Source organism: Protopterus annectens, chromosome 1.part0, assembly GCF_019279795.1.
Source record: "Protopterus annectens isolate FY-2018-M chromosome 1.part0, PAN1.0, whole genome shotgun sequence".
NCBI classification, from domain to species: domain Eukaryota; kingdom Metazoa; phylum Chordata; order Ceratodontiformes; family Protopteridae; genus Protopterus; species Protopterus annectens.
In genome coordinates this window covers 658915802-658937064 of record NC_056725.1, presented here as the reverse complement: position 1 = coordinate 658937064, position 21263 = coordinate 658915802, and the positions used below count along the sequence as shown (strand labels likewise).

Below are 21263 nucleotides of genomic sequence, written 5' to 3'. Positions count from 1 at the left end.
ATGAGTGCCTGTAACTCTGAAACTCATCTAGCAGAGGTTATTGCTAGGAGCAGAGCTGTTTTTCAGGATAAGAATTTTATATCAGCTGCAGAGGCTGGCTCAAATGGAGGCAGTGTGAGTTATTTCAAGACATAGTTGAGGTCCCAAGCAGGTATTGGAGCTCTCCTTGGAGGTCTTATGTTTTTGGCTCCTCTGAGGTACTGCCTTAGCAATGGATGAGAAAAAAATAGGTGGTTCTATATTGTAATGAGCTGAAATGGCAGAGGCATGAATTTTAATTGATGAAAAGGAAAGGCCTTTATCCAGCATCTCAGTTAAGTATTGCAAAATCTGAGGAATATTTGGAACAGTCGTGTCAATACCTAGTGCCTGGTTCCAAGCACAGAATCTCTTCCATTTTTCTGCATAAGATTTTCTGGTACTAGACCTCATGGCCTCCAAAATAACATCCATCACTGCTTTAGAGAGAGGTGTGTCTTGAATGGCTACATTATCTGCCATGCTGCCAGGTTTAAGGTCCTGAGTTGGCTGTGCAGTATCTGACTATCTTGTTGGGTCAATAAGTGAGGAATTAGAGGTAATATCCAAGCTGGGCATTGAGACAAGCTCTTTAGGATTGGGTACCAGTGCTGGCGGGGCCAGTCTGGGGCAATCAGTATCATTTTTGGCTTCTCTTGTCTGACCTTGAGGAGTACCTTGGGGAGGAGAGGCAGAGGAGGAAAGGCATATACTGTTAGGTGTTTCCAGCTGAAAGATAGAGCATCCACTTTCCATGCTTGCTTGTGATAAGTCCTTGTGCAGAATCTTTGTAACTGGCAGTTGTGAGGGGAGGCAAATAGGTCTATGTCTGGGCATCCCCAGTTCCTTGTTATCATGCTGAAGACTTGTGGATCCAATTTCCACTCGTGGGGATCCATTAGTTTTCTGCTTAGTTCATCTGCCAGAGTATTTACCCTTCCTGGCAGGAATTGTGCTTGCAGATGTACTTGGTAAGTCAGTGCTGTGTCCCACAAGTTCATGGCTAGTCTGCAGAGAGGGTAGGAATGTGTGCCCCCCTGCTTATGTACCACATGACTGTAGTATTGTCCGTCTTTATCAGTAGTTGTCCTGGATGAAGTTGATTCTTGAAAGCTGTCAGGGCATTCTGAACAGCTAGCATCTTTTTGATTGATATGTAGATGCATTTGACTTGCGGACCATGTACCCTGAATACATCTTCCTGCCATATGGGCCCCCCAGGCATAATCTGATGCATCTGTTGCCAATGCCTGCCTGGTTGTGGGTAAGGTGAATGGCTGTCCTGTGTTGAGGTGACAGGCTCTTGCCCACCATCGAAACTCCTGTTGCAGGCAGGGAATGAGGGTAATTATTGTTTCCAGGCTGTCTCAATGTTGAGTCCAAACACTTTTCAGATACCATTGAAATTTCCTCATATGCAGTCTTGCATATGGAATTAGCAGTATGCATGATGCCATGAAGCCCAAAGCCTGCAGAATTTTTCTTGCAGATAACTGGGTCTTTGTTGCCAACATTTTGAAATAAGTAGTCCGTTGTCTGTGTTTGGCATGAGATAAGCCATCTGGGCAGTTGTATTTAAGCTTGCACCCAGGAATATTATCTCTTGAGAGGGTACAAGCTTTGATTTCTTTTCATTTACTGTGTACCCTAGACCTGTTAGTAATCTTTTTACAAACGCCAGATGCTGCAGTAGGATGTCCTTGTTCTCTGCTTGAATAAGGCAGTCATCCAAGTAAGGATATATTTGTATTCCTCTTTGTCTGCAAAATGCAATTACTGGTGCCAGGCATTTTGTGAAGACCCTGGGCGCAGTAGATAAGCCAAAGGGCAGTGCAGAGAATTAGTAGTGCGTTGAGCCAGCTATAAATCTGAGGTATCTTCTGCATGATTGTCTAATTGGGACATGCAGGTATGCCTCTTTTAGGTCTAAAGTCACAAGCCAAGCCTTCTTGCCCAGCATGGGCAGAAGCTGCTGCAGTGTTAACATTTTGAATTTTGGAATATCCACGAATGTGTTTATGATAGACAGGTCCAGTATTGGTCTCCAGGCTTTGTCCTTTCTGGGTACCAAGAATAGCCTTGAGTAAAATCCTTGTCCCTGCTCTTGCTGTGGTACTTGCTGAATGGCTCTCATGTCCATGAGGGATGAAACTTGCTTTTGTGCCTCTGCCCATTGATTGTGTGGCAGGTCTGGCATACCATTTGGCCTTGGCAGGGTGTGAAAGTGGAACTGGTAGCCTTGAGATATGATATGTAAGACCCATTTGTCCTGGGTGATCATGTGCCAATTTTGTGCAAAAAGTGCTAGTTTCCCCCCAAATGAGCTGCCAGAAGATAAGTGCTTGGTGCTGGCAGGGGAAGGTCATTGAGACTGTTTCCTGTATGGCTGTGATTTTTCTTCTCCGCTTTTGGAGGTAGAAGCACCCCATTGTTTAGGCCTGTATGAGCCTTGGGGCTGTGATCTGCCTCTGGGGCATCTGTATCTGCCTCTTTGTGGCTTGTCTGACACTGGAAAGGACCAATTCTTAGTAGGCCAGTTCCTGCTAAATCTGGGTGGCTGTACCTGTAAGAACTCCTTCACTGTTTGCATAGATTTAGCTTTGTCCTCCATTTTCTTCAGCACCTCTTCTGCTTTAACACCAAACAAGGAATCATGTTGTAATGGAGCATCTAAAAGCTTTGCTTTAACATGATTGGGCAGATTCTATTCTTTTAACCGAGCATGCCGCCTAATGACAGAAAATGTAACTGCGGCCCTACAGGAGGCCTCTAGAGAATCAAAACCACATTGCAAAGTATGCTTTCCCACTTGTCCAGCTGCATGCAATAAATCCTGCATTTCTTTGTTTTCTGCACATTCTGAATTTGTCAACATTTTCTGTTTAAGCTGTGACATAAGATATTGCTGATATTTAAGCATATGAAACTGACAATTTAAAGCTCTTACAGCCAAGGTAGCAGAAGTATAAATCTTTTCCCCCATCTGTCCAGGGCCCTTGAATCCCTATCAGAGGGGATAGGGTTCTTTGCAGTGGAAGCATTGACCCCCTTGGGATCCTGAGAAATAGTTTCTGGGTCAGCAGCAGGGTTTTTGTAAAGAAACGTATGAGAATCAAGAACCCTGTAGTATCTGTCTGGCTTAACAGGAGCTGGAGGTGAAGAGTCAGGAGACAGGCCGGACTCTGAAAATACATCATCTACAATCCAAACATGTATAAAAAGGTACCTTGTGGTGTAAATACCTCTCTGCTTACAAATAGATATGTGATAAAAAGTCCAAATAAAAAAGCGGAGCGGTAACCAAAGCACAAATACAACTCCAGCGTAACTGGTGCAGTCAATTGAAACTGAACGACAATCAAAAGTATACAGTAAAATAAAGTCTATTTATTACTATAACAAACTGGTAAGCGCTTTCACCGCAGCTTCGTCAGACTGTTAAAATTCAAATCACAAGTCTCGCAGATTTATAAACTTCATTTGGTGACACAAACAAATAATTAAGACATTTAAAAGAACATCATACATTGCATTTGCATTACATAGTGTTCATTTTAAGATATATGGATTTGTAACATTTGCTGCTAACTATGTTATCTAATAAATACATATATCTATGTGTTCATTGTAAGATATATGGATTTGTAACATTTGCTGCTAACTATGTTATCTAATAAATACATATATCTACTTAGATATTCTATGTCTTGCCTAGGCCTCTTATCAGGAGGGGGATGGGAACCCCTGATCAAAGTAATTAGGTCTTCGCCATTTAAACATCTGTTTTTAAGGCATGGAGGCCTGTCCAGGAGAATGCTGTACTTGTTTCTTTGTCTTTAGAGCTGTTTTAGTCTTTGAAGCTGAAGATGGCTTTACATATAACTGTGTAGGCCTGAAAATACCCTCAGAAGCCAATGCCTGCTCAGCGGCTCTGGACCAATCTGAGGGAATAGTTTCCGAGTGTCCCATACCTTGAGTTTCCAGTGGCCTAGTCAGCTTCACATGGGAGTCGGAAGCAGCCTGTGGCTCTGAGGTAGCAGGCATCAGGGGCTGCGAAAGTGCCTGAGAACCGGCGACAGGCCTAACAGAAGCCTCGTCATTGGTTTTGGACCTCGGATGCCTGTCCTTTTCTTTTTCTTTGCGCTTTTTATAAACTCCGGTAGTCGGCTGATCCTACGGCATTATATAATTGAATCTTCTGCCAAAGTAATGAAATGCAAAATCGTACCGACGCTTAATAGTGCGTTGGTTAAATCTAGCAGAAAACCGACAACTAGCAATGTCGTGGTCAGGGCCTAGGCAAGGAATAAAGTAAGAATGAAAATCCTCATGAGGTATTTGCTTCCCACAAGAAATACAACTATTAACTTTTTCTGACATCGGTCTGGAGCAAGAAAAAAGTTCCCCAACGGGGTACTTAGCTTCAATGAAGACTTCGGATTTGAAATTCGAATTTGAAAATTTCAGGAGTCGGCCGACTGGCACTTGCGAACTGCTTTTGCTTCGGGCACTGCGCGGCAAGAAAGACTGAAGAAAATGGCGTCAGCTGCATCTTTTATATCCCTGGCACACTGACGTCAGGGAGGAGGTGACAGCAACCGACGCCAGACCCAGACTTTGGAACTCGGGCTTACTGCGGGTAGCCTGCCAGCAGGATGACCCAATTGTAGTGACTGCAACAGTGAAACACGATGAACATCAATACCTTTTCCACTTATCAGCATAGGATTTCTTTGTACTGGGTCTTCTGGCTTCAAGAATGACGTCCAGTACCTGCTTGTTTAGGCTGGTCACTGGAGGGAATTTAAGGAATAAGCCAGGCTGCAAGATTCATGGTTTATAGTTGTGAATGCAAGATCTGTCCCCCCTGCTGAGTGAGGAGGGTTGGGATCTGGGGTAGGTGCCAGGGTGGCACCAGTGACAGGCTGCACAGTAGTGGGTACCAGTGCTGGCATGGCCAGTCTGTGGCAATCAGGATTGTTCTTAGTTTGTCCTGATCTACCTTGAGTAATATTCTTGAGAGAAGAGGCAGAGGGGAGAATGCATATATTGAGAGGTTTTCCCACTGGAAGGATACGGCATCCACTTTCCAGGCCCTGTTGTGAGGTATCCTGGTGCAGAATTTGCTGAGCTGGTGACTGCAGAGGGAGGCAAAGAGGTCCACCTCTGGGGTCTCCCATTTCTGGATTAGAATACTGAAGGTGCTGGAGTATATTTGCCACTTGTGTGGGTCTAAGAGATTTCTGCTTAAGTCATCTGCCAGAGAGTTTTGTTTGCTTGGCAGGAACTGAGCTTGCAGATCAATCTGCTTGTCCAAGGCCATGTTTCACAGGGCCATGGCTAGCCTGTAGGGTGGGTAAGAGTGTGTTCCCCCCTGCTTGTTGATGTACCACATAACTGTGGTGTTGTCTGTTTTTATCAGCAGGGGGCCTGGCGAGAGTAGGGACCTGAAAGCTGTCAGAGCGTGCTGAACAGCTAGCATCTTTTTGGTTGATGTGCGGATGAGACTGACTTGGGCTCCAGTGGTCCTGAATGCACTTGTCATCCAGGTGTGCCCCCCAAGCACAGTCTGATGCATCTGTGGTTTGTGTCTGGGTGGCATGGGGTTGAGTAAAGGGAAATCCCTTGTTGTGGTTGCATGCTGCTGCCCACCAAAGGTACTCTGTCCTTAGACAAGGTATGATAGGTATGACAGTTTTCAGGTTTTGAGAATGTTGGCACCAAAGACTTTTTAAGTACCATTGAAGTTTCTTCATATGCAGTCTAGCATATGGAATTAGTAGGATGCAATATGCCATGAACCCTAGGGCCTGCAGGATTTTCCTTGCGGATAGCTGGGTTCTGGTGGCCATTTGAGTGAAGTAGCCTGTCAGATAGGTTTGCTTTTCTGGAGTAAGGAATGTCATCTGGGATGCTGTGTCAAAGCTTGCTCCCAGGAATACAATCTTTTGACTGGGGACTAGTTTTGATTTCTTTTCACTGATAGTACACCCCAGGGAGATTAGAAGGTTCTTTACAAATGTCAGGTCCTGCAACAGCTGTTCCTGTCTGCCTGAATCAGGCAATCATTCAAGTATGGGCAAATTTGAATTTTTCTCTGCCTGCAATAAGCAATGGCTGGAGCCAAGCATTTTGTGAATACTCTGGGAGCAGTGGATAAGCCAAAGGGAAGTGCAGAGAACTGATAATGCATAGATCCTGCCCTGAAACTTAAGTATTTTCTGCATGAATCCCTGAAAGGGATGTGCAGATAGGCTTCTTTTAGGTCTGGGGTGGCTAACCAGGCATCTTTGGACAGCATAGGAAGAAGCTGCTGAAGGGTAAGCATTTTGAATTTTGGTACCACCAGGAAGGTGTTTAGAGTGAAAAAATGTAGGATTGGGCACCAAGTGCCCTCTTTTCCTGGGTACCAGGAAAAGTCTGGAATAGAACCCTTGACCTATCTGTTCTGCCAGGACAGGTTGAAATTCCCTTATGGAGAGCAGGGATTGAATTTGTTTTTGTGCCTCTGCCCACTGGTTTGGAGGAAGGTCTGGGAATCCTTTTGGGGTTGGCAGTGAGTGGAAGTAAAATTTGTACCCCTGGAATACAATGTTGAGGGCCCATCGGTCTTTGGTGATGGAGGTCCAGTTTTTTGCATGGTGGGCAAGCTTTCCTCCTAGGGACACAAGCAGTTGGGCAGAGGTGAGGAGAGGAATATAGAAGTCATTGTGAATTCTTTCCATATGGGGTGGCTTAGCACTCCCTGTTTTTGAAGAGGAGGCACTCTATTGCTTAGATCTCTGCATACCCTGAGACTGAAGTCTGGGGGGGGGGCTGTTTTCCCTAGGTCTAGTTTGAGCTGGCCTTGAGGGGGCTGGAAAGGACCAATGTTTCGAGGGGCAATACCTACTGAATCTTGGAGGCTGCACTTGCAAGAAATCTTTGACTGTCTGCATAGATTTAGCCTTTTCTTCCATCTTTTTTAGAATCTCTTCTGCTCTGATGCCAAACAGATTGTCCTTGTTCAAAGGAGCGCCTAGAAATTTTGATTTGATGTTGGTCTGCTCCTTAAGCCAAGCATGCCTTCTCAGTACAAAACCAGTGACTGCTGCCCTGCAAGATGCTTCTAGGGCATCAAAACCACATTGCAAAGTATGCTTGCTGACTTGACTTGCAGAATGCATAAGCTCTTGAAATTCTTTATTTTCTGCACAGTCTATAAAGGTAGCTAATTTTTGCTTAATAAGTTCCAAAATATGTTGCTGGTATTTCAGCATGTGAAACTGGCAATTCAATGTCCTAATGGCAAGAGTTGCAGAGGTTTATACTTTTTACCCCATCTGTCTAAAGCTTGGCAATCCCTGTCCGAAGGAGTGGGAGTCTTAGCTGTAGTTGCTTTTATACCTTTAGGCCCCTGGGAAATTACCTCAAGGTCAGCAGTAGGATTTTTGAAAAGAAATTTGTGAGAGTCAGGGACTCTGTAGTACCTGTCTGGTTTTCTTGAAGCAGGGGGTAAAGTATCAGGACTTAGGCTGGATTCCATAAAGACATCATCCACAACATCCAGAACTGGAGGTATTGCTAAAGATCTATGTTGTAGCAAACCTATAAATTCTCTGAGTTTCTTTTTAGACTGAGGATAGTCTTGGCATTCCCAGTGGAAATGCTCTCAAAGTATGTAGGGTTTCACCAAAAGAAAAATCCTCTGGAGGGGAAGCAGAGGGAATGGATTCCTCTGCATCTGAATCCTCATACGCAGATAAAGGCATGTCATCATATTCAGAAACCTCAGAGTCGTCGGACTCTTGGTCTGTTAAAGCTGCTGGGGACAGGTCTCTTTTTCTCTTAGCAGGAGAAGGCTGGCTTCCCCTAATCACCATAATCAGGTCTTCTGCCATTTTAAGCATTTGATGTTGTGGCAAGGAAACAGGTGCTTGAGTCTGGGTCATTGTTTTTTGGCGTAGCTCTTACTCTTGGCCTTAGAAACTCAGTAGTTTTAGTCAGAACTGAAGACGTGAAAGAAGTCATCAGTTTGTGTTGAGTATCGGCAGTGCAAATAACGTCCTAAGAAGCTGGTGCCTGCACAGCGGCTCTGGACCCATCCAAGGTAGAGACATCCGCAGGTTCCGAAGTCAAAGAAGAGTCTGGTGGCATACCAGACTCCAAACGGGTCTCTGTAGCGGCCTGCTAATCCATCAAAGTGGGCATCAGGGGCTGCGAAAGCGCCTCATTGAGTACCGGCCTGTGCGGTCTGTCTCTGTCTTTATCCTTAAGTTTTTTCAGAAGATCGGTAGTTGGATGGCTTACCGAAGCCATTTTGGAATATGGAGATCAAGAGCGAAAGTATTTAGCGACAATAGGGGCCCAACGACAAATAGGTCAGGCATTGAACAAAGCACAAAACTGATGGGGAGGTACGTCGTGGTCTGGGCCTAAACAGGTGACACAGTAAGAATGGAAATCTTGGTGTGGTATTTCCTTTCCCCAGACGAGACAATTGTTAACTTTTTCTGACATCCGTAAGAGTAAGAAAAATGGATCCCCAATGGGGTACTTAGCTTTAGAAGACTTCAGGATGATTCAGTTCAGAAACAACAACTCAGGTAGTGGCCGACCAGCACTCCTGTGAACTGCTTCTGGCCCCTCGGCAAGAAAGATTGGTGTAATGGCATCAGCTGCCTGTTTTGATACCCCTGACACCAGTCCTAGAGCGACAGCAAGTGATGCAGAAATACTAAGTCTCTGGTATTCAGGCCGACTGAGGGCTACCTGCAGGCAGATAACCCAAGTGTGATGAGTGCAACAGTGAAACACAAAGAACATCTACTCAAGCTACTGGTGACCACATCCAAATGCTGAAGTGGCAAATGAGAAGTGAGGTAATTCAGGAGAAGAGAGGATTATGGGCAAACAGAGTAGCTCGAGCTGCGGAGCCTAACAAAGTGGTTGAGGTCAAATCAGACACCCATCGGTTGAAAAAAGGATGAAAAAGACAACATCAAATATAATAGCCATAGTAATGTATTTCAAATTTGTTTCAAACAAAAACACAAATGCACATAATCCTGCAAAGCAAGATTAATGACTATATGAACTGAGAAAAAGAAAGCAGGGTCAGTCACTTTCAGCCACAGACTGCAATTACAGAGAATTTGTGTTCAATTCACATGCCTGGTTGTAATAAAATATTGAAGATTCATCCATGTTACAAACATGCAGAAAGCCCGCCACAGTATAAAATATGTCACTAATGAAGTCACACCCCAACCCCATATGCAAAAATGGGTTGTGGATGGATGGACAGATTCACACAATTTCTAATTAATCTTGTATAGTCCACTATCCATACAGCTCTCAGCCTTCCCTGACTTTGTATCATATTGTTGGTCTGTTCCTCATAATGTGGAAAATCTTTGACTGCAGTCATTACAGAATGACAGCCATTTGAGTTTCAGACTTCAGTTCCTTCAGAAAATGTATGCTAATGTAAAACAGGTTATTCTACTAACTTTGTAACTTCAAAGTACATAACAAGTAACATTTAAAATCTGTCCCCAATTTTGGGCATTGTCCCCAATACTTTTTGGCTTTGTCCCCAATTCATGAGGCAAGAGGCTGAGAAATTTAAACAGAGCATAATATGCCCTGTCAGAGTTATTAAAACACTTACCTACTTACAGATCTGTCTGTTCTGCTTGAGCTGTGCCCATATTACAGCAAACTGTTGGAAATCCACAGGGTCCCACCTACTATTAATTCCCAACAGTGTTTGTATGACCTTCACTGCTCTGTTTCTGAGCTTTCTGCTCAGTCTCACCCACTAAGATCTAGATAACATATGATACGGCCTTTGTCTCTCTGTTTTATTGTCTAAACTGTGATGGGTGTGATGTGCTGAAAGCCTGGAAACACTCTCCCTTCCTAGCTCTCTTCAGCTGTGGCTATTTATTTCATTAGAAGCACTGCAAGTCAAAAAAGGTTTTGGAAAAGCAACCCTGGCCAAGTGGCACCCTAAGTGGCCTCCTTATTCTAAGGTCAGCTATGTATATAAGAACACTGTAATTTTGTCAAAACCTCTTGACACCTGACTGCACTCCATTTTTTTTTTACTACCACAACTTTGGAAGCATGTGCCAAAAGCTCCTTCTCTTGCATATTCTCTGACTTCCTGGTTGCTCTGTGGATACTGAAACATACTTCCCCACTCACATCACACAACAAAACCCTACCCATTTAAGAATCAATAAAGGCATTTTTCCTGCATCCTAGTCATATTTTATTCAGTTTTTACAAGTGCTATTTTGGGTCACCTCTTCAAACACAAGTCACAGTTCTAGCAAGGATAATCAGGGAAACAAAAATAAAAGTAGATGTTTAAAGGAATCATAAACACATGCACAATTCACAGCTGTTTTTATTTCTCAGTAATAGACTGAAATCCACCTCTTACAGCAGTTGTAATCATTCATTATCAATGCCCATGAAAACTGTTCCCAATCCTATTTATATTAGGCTTTTTATACTACTCTAAAAGTATTATTTTTTTTTTTAAATTTTATTTTACATTTGTTGACCGGGCTAGTCTAGCTGGATATATTTCCATTTTCAGTAGAGGCCCGAGGAGAAAAGCTCCACAGAAGTAAAAAAATCTATACATACATAAAAATCAACATACATAACAATAAGACATTTAGAAATCAGGTTAGTAAAAAACAGCAAAAATCTTCAAAACTCTTCTAATAAGTTAGTATAACATGAATTAATTACTACCACACACAGAGAAATTCCAAATAACATCATACAGGAATAAAAATACTTGGAGATAAAGATACAAAGAATAATAAGTAACGAAAGTGGAACAATAAGAGTGGGGTAGGGAATATAAAGGGTTAGAGGCGAAGAAAGCAGGTTAAGATAGTTAACAGGGAAAGAAGCAGGGAGAGGATGAAAGGGGAGAAGAGAAAAAGCTTAGTGGAGAATAGAGTGAAACAAGAGTAAGAGAGATAGTTTAATATAAGTAGTAATAGTAGAAAGTTAATCAGGTTTACAACAGGAACAAAGCCAGTGATTTTGGAAGTGTCGTTTAATGTTTTGTTTAGCTGCCGGGCCGAGACCCGGATTGTAAAAAAAGTATTCTTTTTTGTTCATCGTTCACAAGATTTTCAAGTTGCAACAGTTGTATAAGTACTGTAGAGCTGGCTACACAGTGTACATCCTATGGAAAGTTCAGTCTGTGTATTTCATTTGTCAAAATTCTTATTACGATTTTGAGTGCATATCAGAAAAAACAAGAAACTACCTGGTAGTAGATATAAACAAAGAAAATGTAACTAGTTAGCTGTGAATAAAACAAAACCAAATAATTGTAGGATATTTAAATCAGAAAGTAACACATTCCTCAATTACAGAAATGGATAAAGTTTCCATAAGAAAGATTTCCTGTCCGTAAGTTCAGCACAGAGGTTAAAGTTTAAAAGCTGCTGATGAGTTTTGATCTTGTAGTCCTAGTTTTTCTCCTTCAATCTTCCCTTGCAAACTCTGTGATCTTGTGGAAGTTACTTTTAAATTTGTTGACCGGGCTAGTCTAACTGGATACATGTCCATTTTCAGTACAGGCCCAGGGAGATAAGCTCCAAACTATGCTAAACAACAATATTACAAAGAATAAATGAAAAATGAAACAGATAATAAAGACAGAAGACCAAAAAACACATCAATTAAAACATTCATATACATTTTCTTCACTGATAGTATTTCAGAAAGTCTTTTTCCAATGTAAGTAGATGATTAGGTAAAGGGATAGACATTTGTCTTAGAGAAAAGTAGGAAAGGTAAGACAGATTAAGGTGGTTACTGGGTATGTTCAGGATTATACCCACTAGTAAAACAGAAAGAAATACATATAAGGCAGAAATGCAGGTGCCTGGAGTAGGGGGAATTTTCTTATTTTATGTAATACAGGGCAGTTTGCAGGCACTAGAAGATTGGAGAAGATTAAAGCCAAAGAGCGACATTAGTAATCAGGTTTGGTTATTTAATGAGGGTGAAAACAGTGATGCTACAGTTGGTTTTAATCCGGGTTAGTGCATGGGCAAGTAATTGTAGATTGCTGGGAAGCCTGTTCCAGATTCGCCCTACCGAATTAGAGAAGAGGGAGTCAACCTGCACTGTTAAAGGATTTCTGGATGGTTACTTGTAATTTATTCACTGAACGAAGGGTAGTGAGATTACTATAGGGAGAGATTAGGCTACTGAGGATAGGAGTGTTGGTGTGCTGATGTAATATTTTATGGGTGATAAGTTGTTGAAAAAGTAGCTGGTTTTGAAGTTCTACCCAACCAAGCTCTTTAAGATTTAGACAGTGGTGGGTTTTAAATGGGGAGCCAGTGGCAAATCTGGTAATGTTGTAGGAGGTTGCCAGTTTATTAAGGTTACTTTTGTAGAGATTGGTATAAATGGGGGAGGCATACATGAGGGTAGAGATAAGGTGGGTATGGGCAATGGTGGTTCTGGCTTCAGGGGTAAGAAAATATTTTATTCGATAGAGAGAGTCAAGTTTTCCATTTACAGTTTTGATAGTCATGTTAATATGTGAATCAAAGTTGAGATGTTGATCAACTGTTATGCCTAACAGTTTGGTAGTTGGGTTTGGTGTAATGATAGTGCCGTTATTGGTCTTGACAGTGAGGTGAATAGGGGAAGACTTAAGTGCTGGGGTAAAAAGCAGTAGCTTTTTTTTGGCATTTAGTAGGAGGCAACATTGTAGGAACCAATTCTCAACTAGCTAAATACAGTTTGAGTAATGGTTTGGAGTTCAGGAGCAGAGGGGGCAGTACATACTACAGTAGAACCATCTGCATATTGAATACAGGTGGCTTGAGGAATATTTAAATGTAGATCATTAATGAATATAGAGAAGAGGAGAGGTCCCAAGATAGAGCCTTGTGGGACCCACAACGTAATAGGAAAAAGGAAGATGAGTGGAAAGGTTATTGTCCCAGAGGACAGCTGGCTGTCCATGTTCTAAATAGAACTTGAACCACTGTAGTGCTTGTGAGCTGAATGAGAGAGTTTTTAGTAGGTTTAGAAGTATTTGATGGTCATCCATATCAAAGGCTTTAGAAAGGTCAATCAAAAGTGTAGCAAAAAGCTTATTATTGTTACAATGTTTGTTAATGCAGTTGGAGAAGGATAAGAGAGCAGTAGTGGTACTATGAAAAGGCCTAAAGCCATGATGACAATCTGATAGAAGGTTATTTAGGAGAAGGTGATCAACTAGCTGTTGGTGGATACATTTTTCCATTAGTTTGGCTAGAGGAGAGAGTAGGGCAATGGGGCTATAGTTCGAAAGTTCGATGGAGTTACCATCTTTGTGAAGTGGGATAATGTGAGAGATTTTCCAGAGAGATGGGATAAGGCCTTCAGTAATGCTTCTGTTGATAAGCCTGGAAATAGGGTAGGATAGTACTTTTGCAGCAATCTGCAGATATTCAGCTGGTAGGAGATCAGCTGAGGGGGTACATGGTTTAAGTTTAGTAAGTAAGGTAAAGATGAGAGATGTAGGAACTGGCTTTAAATGAAAGGGGTGTGGTATGCTAGTTAGGGTGAATGGGAGGTTAGAGCTAGCAGGAGGTAAGGAGTTAGCAAGAGATTGTACAGTTTCAGTAAAGCAGGTATTGAGGGCATTAGCAATCTCATTTGAAGAGTTTAAAGAGAGACCTGCAGGGGTTGGAGCCTTGGTGTGGCCTGGGTGTAAGAGTGTATTTATAGCTGACTAGAAAATTTGTGTTTTTTGTTGATGTTTATGCTGAAGTTTAAAGTAGTAGTTCTTTTTTGTCAAGGAGTATTGATCTTTTAGTGGCATTTCTTAAATGTTTATAGTTCTGGTGGTCAGTTAGATTTTTAGTGATTCTCCATTTAGACCTGATCTTATTTCTTAATCAAATTTTTTGTCTAGTCTCTTTGGTGAGCCATGGAGTGGTTTTGGTGCTAGTTCTTATAGTTCTAGTAGGTACATGGTATTCCAGGATTTGTAGGAATCTGGAGTTAAAAAAGGATACAGCTTCATCTAGTGGAAGTTGTTTCAAGAGAGACCAGTCACAAGCTTGTAGTTCAGCTTGGAAGCTGACTGGATTAAAATTATTTTTGTTACATATAGTTTTAAAGATGGTTTGGTTGGGAATGAAAGTTTTTTTTCCTGATTTTATAACTAAGGAAGTGATCACTTATATCATCTGGTAGGGTATCTGCTTTATATGAGAGTGGGTGGTTATTTACAAGGATCTAGTCTACGGTGCTTTGTTTTCCACTAGGCTTACGGATTCTGGTTGGTGAGGTGATAATTTGTGAGAAGCCATAGAGATTTATAAGGTGTACAGGTTGGGCTGAGGTACAGGTATTCCAGTCAATTTTGGTGACATCAAGTATGATTTTTTTTTGTGGGAAGGAGGATGAAAGCCAACAGAGGATGGTTTGTAGGATATCGATGTTGTTGCCTGGAGGGAGGTAGGAGAATATTATATTAATGGACTTGTTTGCATTGATCTGGAGCTTACAGATAAGGATTTCTGCATGACTATCAAGGGGTAGTTGTACATCTACTATAGAAACTTGTAGGCAAGATTTGAACAGAATTGCTACCCCTCCACCCTTTTTGGTTGAACAATCTAATCTTATTATATTATAACCAGGTGGGATGACTTCCTCGTCCTTTGTCGCTGGTTTTAGCCAGGTGTCTGTTAGACATAGGACATCAAAGGACTGGGTGTCAAGTAGAGCATGGAGTTGGCTGATTTTGTTATTTAAGCTCTGCATGTTAAGATGACCTATGAGTAAGGAGTTTGAGTCTTTAGTAGAGGTAAAAGGGGCTGTAGGCTGTGGTTGGTGGGGCTTTAGTGGGATGTTATTATTTGGTCCTGGGTTGGGATGAATATCTCCATGGAGTAATGGGTGTTGGTGAAGGGTAAGTAAGAACTTTAGGGCTTTATAGACACTAATCTGAGACTTTCTGGCTTGATGGAAGGTAAAATGAGCTGGCCTATGATACTTTGGGGAAAGGTAGGTAGAGGTGATGTTAGCATGGTTATGTGAGCTTGGCTGACACAGAGGCAGTGTTTGTTTTAGAGAATGGGGGGGGGTTCCCTGTAGTATACATTCTCATACAAAGTAAGGTTAAATGATATAGAAAGAATTAGTATTAAAGCAGGTAAGAGAACAAGGATTGTTAGTTTAGGTTTGTGTTGTGGGGGCATTTTAAGATAGAAATACAGAATGTCAGCAAGAAATAGGGATTAAGGAGATAGACTGGAGTCAGAATAGGCTATTCTAGAGGGCATTGTGAAGAGTGTTTGGAATCTGGGTGTGTATTCTTGTAATGTATTAGGGGAAGATTGGATGCTAATCGGTTAATTAGGGGTAGGGGTGTGGCTTGTGATGTATAACTATAGGAGCACTGGGGGTAGGTGGAATTTGGGGACAGGGGAGCGGAGTGAGCCTGCAGGGTGAACGGAGCGGGAAGAACCAGAGAAGGTAAGAAAAAGTCAAGGAGAACAATCAGTAAGGTGTGAAGATCAGAAGGTAAGTGTGTAGAGTTAAGGAGGAAAGTAACGGGTGTTTCTGGGAGAAACTAGAGGAAAAGTAGAAGGGTTGTAGGGAGAGACTGGGCTATGAGTATAGTGAAATGTGAGATAAGAACCTACTGAGAGACAAGGTAGAGGGTGAGATAGACTACAGAAAGTCTAGTAACTCAGAATCAGGAGGAGTCACTAGAGACAGGAAAGAATACAGGACAGTTAGCTGATAGTAGTTCGCCACCTAGTGGCCAGGTATGTAAATTCAGCAGGAGAACGAGATCTCCTAAGGGGGATAAGAAGCTAGAGTATGGGATGGAGCTATCCTAGTTCAGAGCAAGAGGGTAAGAGATTGGGAAGTAAGGGTAATTTGAGGCTAATGAGGAGATTTGGCTGCTGGCTAACCTGGGAGGGTTGCTTGTTTTACCTAGCAGATGTATTTAGCTAGGCAATAACAGCATTAGAAGACATACTTTCACTGTATTCTTTTCTGGGACAAAAAGGATTCTCGGGGAGTGGGTTGAGTTATTCTCTGTTCAGGAGTTAATTCCGTGGCTTCCAGCAGGGCACAATCAGGTAGGCTAGAGCTGGGACTAGCAGGAATTCAAAAGCTGGTACATGAAAGAAATAAAGAAAAAAAAAACAGTGAATGAGGCTAACAGTTCAGGAATTAGGAGATGCAAAATAGTGAATACCCATAGACACAAGTGCCAGAGTCTCCTCAGCAGGTGAAACCTAAAAATCATAAGATGTCATCATATTTCAAATAACACATATTGCATGCAGACCTGTTTAGGCACTACAGTAGTTCACAACTTGATTACTACAGTTCAGAGAAAATTTGGGCAGTGTCCAACAGCAGCTATACAGTTCTAAGCATTCTATGTAGGTATTAACAGAGAGGGATACATTAACTTTGTAAATGTTCCAACAAATACTTAGGTTTGTAAAGGATAAAGTAGATTTAATGCCCTTGCATTTAGACAAGTTAGGTAAGACAAAGATACACTAATAATATCAATGGCTGGTTGAGCTAGCTGGGAATTAAAGGTGTAGCAGCTTGATAAATTCCTTAAAACCCCTCACAACCTGATAAAAATGGCCTCCAAAAGGCTGCAGGGTCAGCATGCATTTACGCGCATTACATTACAACTAGCTTAATATGATAGAACCCAACCAGAGTTATTCAGTCTATTTTAGTATTAAATACTACAAAAAATAAATATGTTAGTGTGTCTGCAACAGTTAGTGTACGAGACCCACCCAAATAAGCCTTCGATAACCTAGACAGGCACGTTCAGTAGCTAATATGCATCACACAAGGTCCATGCTAGATGATAATTGCAGTTAGATGTTAGATAAGCAATTCCTAAGACCAGGGGACAGCATACAGTGGGAGACCTAGTAAAGAGTAGTTTAATAGTACCAGCAGGTACTATAACACTAACAGATGTAATCCATAATAATTATATTATAAGCTCCATGCAGGAGTAAATGGCCAAAAGTGTAGCAAAACCTATTAAATAACCTAAGGCTGTACTACCATCTCCATACAGGCACTTACAGCAAGAAAAGGAATGTACGTGCAAATATCAAGTAGTAGAGCTCAACTTATTTTAAAAGTATCCGTGTATATGAACAGAATCAGGGTTAATCCGATGTAGTAGACTCACATTGAGTAAAATAATGCTATTCTGTGTATTAAGAAGCCATTATCTCACATCACATATCAAAGGCAATTGCACTAGCCTCAAACTTTACAACGGATTGTGGAACGGTGTATCTTATCGCTCCACGTGCACCACGCTACTTAACCAAGAGTGCTCATGGGTTCCCTCTGAAAAGTAAAAGTCACTTGTGCCTAGTAGGGTTACCTGATGATTAAAGAATAAACAGTATATTTTAAAACTGTCAGCACTGCTCCCCTTCCATAATTCCATTTCTATGAAAGCGCAGGATTAAATTTACACTTGCATCCTCGTAAAACAGTAAACAGAAAAATTCAATAAAACGGATCTTAGTCTAAATACAAACAAAATATGTATAATGGTTTTCTTTGATATGAATCATCGACATGTCATGCTTAAAAAGAAACAATTCCTGACAAAGCTACCACAAGTAACAGCAGTGAAGTTTCTGAAGAAAGTGCAAAGTCACATAAATAGGTAAATCGATACTTTATTCAATCATTCTCAAGACTTCCAACTACTTACAGGCACTTTCTTATATTACAAGTAAATATATCTTGAACTCATTGGAAGATACTTGCCTATTACAAGATTTAACTAAAGATACAAAAAGAAAACAAAAGAAAAAATAACACTTGTGGCAATAAAAACTTACCAGACAAAGTCCCTTTTACCAGATAAAAAAATTCTGCACTGAAAATTTTTGAACCTCTATCCATTCTAAACAAGTCCTTAACAAACCCCTTTTAAAAATACACCGTTAAAGAGATTTTTAGCTGGCACTTTTGTAAACAAAGGAATAAATCAAGAATTGTTTCTGCAGCAGACAGCATACTTTAACTAAACTGCTTCCACATGGAGTAGTACTCAAGCATATGCTGAAGTTACAGAGTGGGTGCGGAACACTTGTTCTGTGTGCAAAGCAGCATGCACCAAAACTGGTAACAAGTTACACACAAGTAAATACAATTTTTTTTTTTGTGAACATGTTGCTAATACAGACATAGGAACCACTGTGTAATCATCTTCATTATTATTGAAGTGTTGCATCAGTGTAACGGGAGGTACTGTAGTAACTTCTGTTCAAAGTTCACATCCAATTTTACAAAATAATTCACAAACATAATGTTCTCTTGCCTTTTAAAAAATAAAAATAAATTAAAAATAAATAAATAAAAACTTCAACCTTTTTTAGTGTCACTGGAATTATGGTACAAGGAAGACCCAGTATTTGCTCTGATTCATTCCAGCCCCATACAGTTTCAAAGAATGAATTCACAGCGGTCACAAGAAAGTCGTACGCTGAAGTTTGATGAGGTAGGCAGCTGTGCTGCTGCAAAAACTGTGAGTAGTGTACACTGTGGGCCAGTATGGAAAGAAATGAAAGGAAATGGTATTTTGAGAAATGGAATGCAGAACACACCTCCTCCTTGTTAGTGTGACATCCTGAACTGTTCATTCATTTTACCCAGCATCACATCAGATGCATTTGCCCCAGAGCCACCTCCCAAGTGCAGGAAAAAAAAGGATGAAGGGCATTAAATCATATGATGGCTCCAGATACACTGTAGAAAGACATGATTGATACATAAAGCAGGACCATCTGGTCAGGAAAGCTGTAAAATAAAGGTTTTAAGCAGTAAGAATGACAATCATTATTTACCAAAAGCATGAGGTTTACTCTCAATAATTGTGCAGGTTAACTGTAATTTTGACAATTCAAACAATGTTGTGACTAAAAGTAAATTCATTATTTTGCACATTGCACCTGCTTCCATGTTTAAGCAAAGCTCCCTTGGCCTGTTGAGTCCCACTTTAACAGAAAGTTGTAGCTAAATCAACTGCAAGTAACCATTTCTGTAATTGCATCACATTCTAAAATACACTTCATTTACTGTGTTTATCTGGAAAAAAAACTTACAAACTGACATCAAAATACAAATGAGTTCCAAGACAATACTTGACCATTACAGAGAAAAAATCAACAGCGAAACCCCAGTGAGTAATCCTACAGGCAGGATTCTCAATTTTTAAAGCCATTACTCACACGTACAGAATACATCTCTGTCTTTGCTAATGTCTGACAGACAGTAAACCTTGCAGTCTACAACTCCCCGACTACCATAACCTTATCGGTTAAACATAAGGATAAAAGCATAGAAAATCACTTCATACTATTCTTGCTATGAGCCATGATTAGAAGTATGTGCATGCCTGCTTTATTAAACAAAGTCCTATTTGTCACTTGAAGAATAGACACTTTTCTGTAATGGGTAGTAGGTTAAAGCAGTTTCATAAGTACTGTCAAAAAATGTACACTGTCTGCTATATTCCCTGGAAATGTCACTTTTACAAAATCTTATTATTAATCACATTTGTTTTTTACCAAGTTATTTCAGTAGTGTTTTGCCTTCATTTCCCCTCCACTTGAGCAATCATCCTTTCTTCATCTTTAACATGGTAAACAAATAGGTATGCATACAAAATAATAAAACAGTTTATTGTGGCAATATATTCTGTGACAAGCAAAAGTAATGAGGAGGCTGAAAATGTTGGTGGCAGAAACTTAAGCTTCCCCATACTTGGAAACCTGATCTTCAGTCCGTTAGTCACTGTCTGATTCATCCTGGTACTTGTTCTTATTAAGAGGCTTACCATTTTGTAGTGGCATTTCCTCATAGTCACTCCTAAAGAAGAAGAAAATGCAGTTACTATAACAGAAATCATGCTAAACAGTGAGCAGAAAAGTTTTACTATGCCTACCTACAGTGTTTTGAGAACAGGACATATCCATGGTCAATTAGATTTGCAATCTCTAGTTTCGATTAATTTGGTTAGTAAGGAGGGGATTGAGGAACATCCCTTAACCCCTGCCTAGCTAGTTCCAAAGGTAGAGGGTACCCTGTCCTTGCAAATGGCATTATGGAGACTATGGTCTGCAGAAATATGTCACAGTGACAACTAGCACATTTCTTGCTCTGTTTCAACAGGGCAGGTATACTAAACAATGATGTAAAAAACCAACAGGTATGTACCTAACTAAAATTTTTCTATCCAGTGGTACTGGTTGAGAAGTAAAAAGTAATTGCTTAACGAAAAATAATATAATTTTCTTTTACCTCCACTAAATCAACTATATATTAACATTTTTTAATATTACTTCAAATGGCCTGCAGCCTGCTGTTTGTTAAATTACAGCCTAATGAATCAACAAGACACCAAGTCAAATTATGTATGCGATACATTTTTATGCAGTCATGAATTGGAAGTCTTACTGTCAAGACATCTCCATCACAAATCTACTTTTACAGTGCTCACCTCTCACAGTCATGTTAACTAACATCTGAGGAGTTATGTGGGCAGTAATTCATAACATAAGAACTGATTCCTAATTAAAAAAGGAGTCTGTCAGCTATGAGACCCCCTTTCAGAGTTGTTGTGCTGAATTCTATTCTCCCACCAGACAAGATATGTGACTTTGGGAGACAAATGATAGCAGTTACTTTTTTTGTCAGGAAAGCCTGGGAACAGGCAGATACCTTGGCATGAGACAGACCTGCCTTACTAGATTCTTTGTTAGACTCCATATGTAACTGAAGGATCTAGGTCCCTATGCATAATGTTTTTTGAAATGTTTCATGTTGCTGCTTCTATGACATATTTCTGAAATGCTGAGAACTGACAGTGACCATGCTGGAGTGTGCCTTGACAGGTCTTTGCAAAGTTTTACTGTATATCTGTCATAGAAAAACACAATACATTGAGGGAACCACATATAACTTATTTAGCTAATGGAAGTCTTGTCATGAAGCAGGTAAATAACTGGTATCATTTGTCTCATAAACAATCTCTCAGCTGCCTGAAAATGTTCCATGTATTTAATTATTTTGTTTGTTAACCGGTTAGTGTCTGGCTGGGCCAGAAACCTGTTTTCAGTGGAGACATGGGGAGAAAAGCTCCAAGGTAGATTACAACAGAATTTACAAATGACATATGCATGTTACAA

General features: G+C 40.7%; 1 protein-coding gene across 2 annotated transcripts in view; it reads right to left on the bottom strand.

Annotated features, from left to right (window-relative positions):
- Positions 1 to 17727: 17727 nt before the first annotated feature.
- Positions 17728 to 21263, bottom strand: part of TMEM181 (transmembrane protein 181) — a 1372946-nt gene continuing 1369410 nt past the window's right edge. For both annotated transcript variants that reach the window (XM_044061980.1, XM_044061981.1), the window contains exon 17: positions 17728 to 19944. In XM_044061980.1, coding sequence (XP_043917915.1) covers positions 19863 to 19944 — 82 coding nt within the window. In that variant the 3' untranslated portion in view covers positions 17728 to 19862. The remainder of the gene's footprint in view (positions 19945 to 21263) is intronic.